Source organism: Corylus avellana, chromosome 10, assembly GCF_965113065.1.
Source record: "Corylus avellana chromosome 10, dhCorAvel1.hap1.2, whole genome shotgun sequence".
Taxonomy (NCBI): Eukaryota; Viridiplantae; Streptophyta; class Magnoliopsida; order Fagales; family Betulaceae; genus Corylus; species Corylus avellana.
The window spans coordinates 16,482,079-16,488,915 of NC_142499.1; the positions used below are offsets into that span (position 1 = coordinate 16,482,079).

General features: G+C 36.4%; 1 protein-coding gene across 1 annotated transcript; it reads left to right on the forward strand.

Annotated features, from left to right (window-relative positions):
- The first annotated feature begins 1,166 nt into the window (after window positions 1-1,166).
- Window positions 1,167-6,397, forward strand: LOC132191490 (cell division control protein 48 homolog D). Its single transcript, XM_059606526.2, has 9 exons — window positions 1,167-1,362; window positions 1,528-1,693; window positions 2,347-2,575; window positions 3,545-4,311; window positions 4,430-4,651; window positions 4,755-4,826; window positions 4,924-5,205; window positions 5,409-5,768; window positions 5,922-6,397. Exons 1-9 carry the CDS (start codon window positions 1,334-1,336, stop codon window positions 6,210-6,212), a joined length of 2,418 nt encoding a protein of 805 aa, XP_059462509.1. The 5' UTR covers window positions 1,167-1,333; the 3' UTR covers window positions 6,213-6,397.
- The last annotated feature ends 440 nt before the right edge of the window (window positions 6,398-6,837 follow it).

Here is a 6,837-nt window from a genome sequence, read left to right on the forward strand (position 1 = left end):
ATTTCCTTCAAACCAATTTAAAGAAAATTTATGTTCATAATTTATAAAGAAACTTTGTTGTGGCGTAGACGGCGTGCCGTTTTCCAAGAACTTATCTTGTATCCGTGTTGATGACCACCAACGACGTTTTAATGACAAACTAGTAGCGGATTTTTGACTTGTGTTTGGTGGAGAAAAAAAATTATATAAATAAAAAATTAAAAAAACAAAAAAGAATATTTCCGGCTATTTTGACCGCAAGAGAAGGTACATATGAGCTCATAGGAACATTCTAGACTAGACATCAATAGATTCAAGTTTGTCTTTGAAAATATAATCCAAAATTCGAAAATAATTAAGATATGACAGCTGATTAATTAAAACAGGAAGCCTACAAAGTACAAAGCAACCACATGCTTATTAAAAAAAAAAAAAAAAAAAAAAACAAAGCACATGCCAACCACTTCTAAAACTATTGTGCTTTTACCTCTTCATTCTACTATGCAATTTTTTAATTAAACTGTGTTTTTAGATCTTTTAATTTTGTTAAAGTACCTTATTAATTTGCCATTAAAGTTGTAATATTTCCCTTTTGCCTCTCAAAATAATAATACTAATAATATTGCAAAACAGAAAGACAAAAAAAAAAAAAAAAACCTTTTTTTAATATTTTTGTGTAGTATATTTTTATTATTTTGGTAGGCAAAAGGGGGACATTGTAATCCCAATGATAAATCCAAAGGGTAATGTGAAAAAATTGAGAGGGAAGTATAATTTCCATAAATAAAAAAGATAAGTATAATTTGTACATTTTTTTTAATGTGGAATTAGAAAAATTCTAAATACTTATATTTTAAATTTTTTGTTTTTCTCTTTTAAAAAAGGCTCCTCTTTGTTGTTCTATATCTACTTAAATACTTCCATATTGATTTTGGTGAAAGTAAAATTCAACAAAAGTTATGATTTCCATGAAAAAGCACCGACTTCTCAGCCAAATAAGAAACAAAAATCAAGATATATTTTTGGGTTTAAAAATTAGTTTTTAATCCATCTGAGAGGATATTAACGAATGAATAATAATAATAATTAAAAAAAGGGGCCAATTTTCCAAATTTAAATAGGAATAATAAAAAAAAAAAACAAATCCAAGTTATTCTAGAACTGAAAAACAAGTAAACAAAAAGCTTTTCTTTCCTAACAAGAAACGGAGCAGGACTCCCTCTTTATTATCTATAAATATCCCAAACCCCACGTTACAGATCCCCATACACTACTGCTTCCTTCGGTCTTTAGATTTTGTTTTTCCTCTGCAACAGAACTCAATCTCTTCGTCTTTGCGCTCCTCATCGAAACCATGGCCAACCAAGCTGAATCCTCGGACTCGTAAGCCCCCAACCCAATTCCCAGATCCCCATTTTCTTATTGTTTCTATCCGATCCACATGCGAAATCAATCGATTTTTTTAGTGGGTTTAATCTGATTTTTTTTTTTTCTCTAATTTATTTGATTGTGGGATTTTTTTTTTATTTTTTATTTTTGGATTTTCAGTAAGGGAACGAAGAGAGACTTTAGCACGGCGATTCTGGAGCGCAAGAAGGCTCCCAATCGGCTTGTGGTGGACGAGGCAATCAACGATGACAACTCCGTTGTCGCGCTTCACCCTGACACCATGGAGAAACTCCAGCTCTTCCGCGGTGACACGATCTTGATCAAGGTGAGCTTTTTTGTCCCTATTTTGATTGTTGAAGGGCTTTTGCTTGTGTGTATTGTTGTTGATGTTCTAGGGTTGATTGCTATTGGGATTTCGTGTCGTTGTGTTGAGTTTATGGGAATTAGGGTTTTGCGTGAAGAGTTAGTGTTGTATTTTTATCTGGGTTTATGAATTCTCTGTTGGGTATTTGGGATCTGTGAACTGGTGTGTTTTGGGTATGTTTTTGGTGTTTAAAGTTTGGTTTTTTGAAGTAATTGTCTGGTCTGGTTTTGTTAGTGTTCCGTGGCGGTTATACATTGCTAATATGGTTTACTAAACTGGGTGTCTTATTCAATTGTTTAAGCTAAAGGTAATGTTAACAGAAAATTATAGATTATATCTTTGGAACGGGAATTAGCTATTTAGAGGGCTACTTATGCAATGATTGTTCAAAATTTTTTATGTATATGTTTTGAAATCGTGATTGCTCTCTCAAACACATGCATAGGAATTTACTTCTTTCTGGTTCTCTAACCGAGAAGTGAGATGTGTTCTGGTGGATTTCTACTTGAGTAGTGGTTACTAATAATGAACTCTTTGTCTGGGAGCTTGAGATTATTAAAGGAGACATTTTTATTCTGATTTATATATATTTCTGTGTTGCTTTTGATGCTTAGGGGAAGAAAAGGAAAGATACTATCTGCATTGCTCTTGCTGATGACACATGTGATGAACCAAAGATAAGGATGAACAAGGTTGTAAGAAGCAACCTAAGGGTTAGGCTTGGAGATGTTGTTTCCGTGCACCAGTGCGCAGATGTCAAATATGGAAAGCGCGTTCACATTCTCCCTGTGGATGACACCATTGAAGGGGTCACTGGCAATATCTTTGATGCATACTTGAAACGTGAGTGCCTATCCTTTTCTTCTTTATCTTCAATTAAAAACTGAAGCTAATATATCATGTATGCCCACTTTTTGTTTTTTGTTTTTGCAATCTTACATGTGAATGTATCTGATAAAAAAGAGATGCTATTATAGAAGCTGGATTGTTATATTACATTTATACTTAAAAATTAAACTCTTAAGTTGGAGAAGTTAATTGTACACAAGCAGGAATTTTTGTTCGTAGAAGCTGAATTAGCAACCAAATTATTTGGTTGAGAATTCAGACTACGCAAGGACTTTTAGTGACTTACTAAATAACAGTATATTGAATAAGATGCCGACATAATTTAGAGATATTCTTTTCCAGAATTGGGGCTTAACTTTGCTGTAATATAACTTGATAAAGATCATGCTAGTAGCAGAGATTGCAGTTTCCATAACAGAAAAGCTTATTTCATTCGACCATTACTAGGCACTTGTTTGAGTTGCATAAATAATGTGCAGGATTGAATATTTATGAATTTTCGAAATACCCACATGCTGATTATTGTGCTTTATGAAGGACTATGAATGTGAAGTATACTCCTATTTCTGATCATGCTTCGTTTTCATAATGATTCTGAAGTGACTTCTTGTGGTTCTTGAAGAAGCATCAGTGCAGTACATTTGTAATTGATTTTATGTTGTCTACTTGTCTCTGAAGGGCAATGATTACTTGAGACCTTCTACTTATATTGAACTTCTGCTTCTTTGCTATCATGACATAAGTTTCTTTGTACATAATATTGGTATATTATAAACAACTTTGTGAATATTTTTTTTAATTGTTTTTTCCTGCTCTCTCTCCTTATTTTGATGCAACCCATTTGTTTTGTTCTGTTAGTAGTTGGTACAACATCCAGGCATTGATTGGTTGCTGATTTTTATTTTTATTTGTTTTATTTTTTATGGTGTGAATAATTTCTGTTTATTGATATATCATTTGCAGCTTATTTCCTGGAGGCCTACCGCCCAGTGAGGAAGGGTGATCTATTCCTTGTAAGAGGGGGAATGAGAAGTATAGAGTTCAAGGTTATTGAGACTGACCCTTCGGAGTACTGTGTGGTTGCCCCAGACACTGAGATCTTCTGTGAGGGAGAACCTGTGAGAAGGGAGGATGAGAATAGGTTAGATGAAGTTGGTTATGATGATGTTGGTGGTGTTAGGAAACAGATGGCTCAGATTCGTGAATTAGTGGAGCTGCCCCTTAGGCATCCACAGCTATTTAAATCGATAGGTGTCAAGCCGCCAAAAGGAATTCTGTTGTATGGACCCCCTGGATCTGGGAAGACCCTAATTGCCCGGGCTGTTGCCAATGAAACTGGTGCCTTCTTTTTCTGTATCAATGGACCTGAGATCATGTCGAAATTGGCTGGGGAAAGTGAGAGCAACCTCAGGAAAGCATTTGAGGAAGCAGAGAAGAATGCACCATCCATCATCTTTATTGATGAGATTGATTCAATTGCTCCCAAGCGAGAGAAGACACATGGAGAGGTTGAGAGGAGGATTGTTTCCCAGCTCTTGACACTTATGGATGGATTGAAATCTCGTGCACATGTTATTGTCATGGGGGCTACAAATCGGCCCAACAGCATTGACCCTGCTTTGAGAAGGTTTGGAAGATTCGACAGGGAAATAGATATTGGTGTTCCGGACGAAGTTGGGCGTCTTGAGGTTCTCCGTATTCATACAAAGAACATGAAGCTTGCTGAAGATGTAATGTTGAAAACATTCTTTTTTTTCTTTAAGTCGATGCAAGTTTTTTTTTTTTTTCTTCCATATTTGTATAGGGTTTATTGAATCTAATAAAATATTGTGGTCTTGAATGGAATAGGTTGATTTGGAAAGAATTGCGAAGGACACACATGGTTATGTTGGTGCTGATCTAGCAGCTCTATGTACCGAGGCCGCACTTCAATGCATCAGAGAGAAGATGGATGTGATCGACTTGGAAGATGAGACAATAGATGCAGAGATACTTAATTCAATGGCAGTTACAAATGAGCACTTTCAGACTGCCCTTGGAACTAGCAATCCATCTGCTCTCCGTGAGACCGTAAGTACTTAGCAATACATTATAGGTGACTGCATTTCATTTTCAGTTAGCCAACTTCTCTGTTGAATGGGATTCCTTAAATTGCCTTTTTCTGTTGAACCAGGTTGTTGAAGTGCCTAATTGTAGTTGGGAAGATATTGGAGGTCTTGAGAATGTTAAGAGGGAACTTCAAGAGGTAATTGAAATTGCTGTGTTGGTTTTACGTGTTCACATTCTTTCTTTCATCCCTTTGTAATGTACAGTTCTGATTCCTATACAATTTTGCCATGCAGACTGTTCAATACCCAGTGGAGCATCCTGAGAAATTTGAGAAGTTTGGAATGTCACCATCGAAGGGTGTTCTTTTCTATGGCCCTCCTGGTTGTGGGAAAACTCTCCTGGCCAAAGCTATTGCTAATGAATGTCAGGCAAACTTCATCAGTGTCAAGGGTCCTGAGTTGCTTACAATGTGGTTTGGAGAGAGTGAAGCCAATGTTCGGGAAATATTCGACAAGGCTCGCCAGTCTGCTCCTTGTGTCCTATTCTTTGATGAACTTGACTCAATTGCGACTCAGGTAAGATTGATTCCTTACAATAATGATCAACTTCTTTCTGATCTTGATGACTGATTTCACTATTGGCAATTAGTAAGATATAAGCCTCTAATTTGATATTTTAACTTAGACTATATGCTTCGGCCACTCATTGGCTGGAGTTGTTGCATTGCCTTTTTAACTTGTTGCCTTATCTTTGAAATGTTATACGCCATATCATGCAGAGAGGTAGCAGTGTTGGAGATGCTGGGGGTGCTGCTGACAGAGTTTTGAACCAACTCTTGACAGAAATGGATGGCATGTCTGCAAAGAAAACTGTTTTCATCATTGGAGCCACCAACAGACCAGACATTATAGACCCTGCACTTCTGCGTCCAGGACGTCTTGATCAGTTGATCTACATCCCTCTCCCTGACGAGGATTCCCGCCATCAGATCTTCAAGGCTTGCTTGAGGAAGTCTCCAGTCTCCAAAGATGTTGATATCAGGGCCCTTGCCAAGTACACTCAAGGCTTTAGCGGTGCTGACATTACAGAGATATGCCAGCGTGCATGCAAATATGCCATAAGAGAGAACATTGAGAAAGTATGATTCTACCCCTCCCTTTTTTTTTTTTTTTTTTTTTCTCCTGCCTTCTCAGTATCTGCTTCAATAATTAATTTAATTTATACCCATGTTTCCACTAAATTCAATTGAACGAGCTAATAAGTGGATTTTCTTTTTTCTTGTATTCTGCAGGATATTGAGAGAGAAAGGAGGAGAAGGGATAATCCTGAGGCAATGGAGGAGGATGTTGAGGATGATGTGGCAGAGATCAAGGCAGCCCATTTTGAGGAATCAATGAAGTACGCTCGGAGAAGTGTGAGCGATGCCGACATCCGCAAATACCAGGCATTTGCTCAAACATTGCAGCAGTCGAGAGGATTTGGATCCGAGTTTAGGTTTGCTGATAACACTTCTGGTGCCGCTGCCGCGGATCCTTTTGCACCTGCTGCCGCCGCGGCTGACGAAGATGACCTCTACAGTTAGTTAAAAATTTAATTATCATGTGTGTTTTTGTCTTTATTTATGTTTGACATTACTGGCTTGACATGTATTTGCAAGTCAGTATAATGTGGTGAAAGGTGTTATTGAATTTTGCCCTTGCGTCCATGGTGGCCTTGGCTACACTTAAGTTTAAACGACAGTTTACTATAATGGATAATTCCAGACTTTAACAAGTTATAGTATTGTTTGCTTTTAATTATCTTGATTACCAGTTACAAGGTTTTCTGTATGTATGTATCTCTATCCACTATCCACCTTGTGTGTGTTTCTTCTTCAACCCTGAAGAATAATAAAGTTGTAAAATTGGTAAGAATTTTCCGTTACTTTTTATTATAAAAAATTGCAAATATTCTGTACAAATTCAGTTAAATCTTGACCAACGCTGGAATTTTTGCAATTCTTTTTTTCTTTTTTTTAAAAAAAAAACAAATTGAGGTAATTTGATAATTTTAACACCCTTCTATTAAGATTTAACCCAAAAAAAAAAAAAAGAACTCAGAGAGATTACTTTGAAAAAAATTGTAAGTTCGATACACTTTAATTGAGAATTTTTAAACTTTAAGGAGGTAAATATTGCAAACGTGATTAGAGTCCAAGGGGGTTGAGT

What these genes read in the sequence shown, in the direction of transcription:
- LOC132191490 (XM_059606526.2), top strand. Translation starts at nt 1,334, where the DNA reads ATGGCCAACCAAGCTGAATCCTCGGACTC. An exon ending in CATCTGCTCTCCGTGAGACC is followed by an intron (nt 4,652 to 4,754) that starts GTAAGTACTTAG and finishes CTGTTGAACCAG; the next exon opens with GTTGTTGAAGTGCCTAATTG. An exon ending in TAAGAGAGAACATTGAGAAA is followed by an intron (nt 5,769 to 5,921) that starts GTATGATTCTAC and finishes TGTATTCTGCAG; the next exon opens with GATATTGAGAGAGAAAGGAG.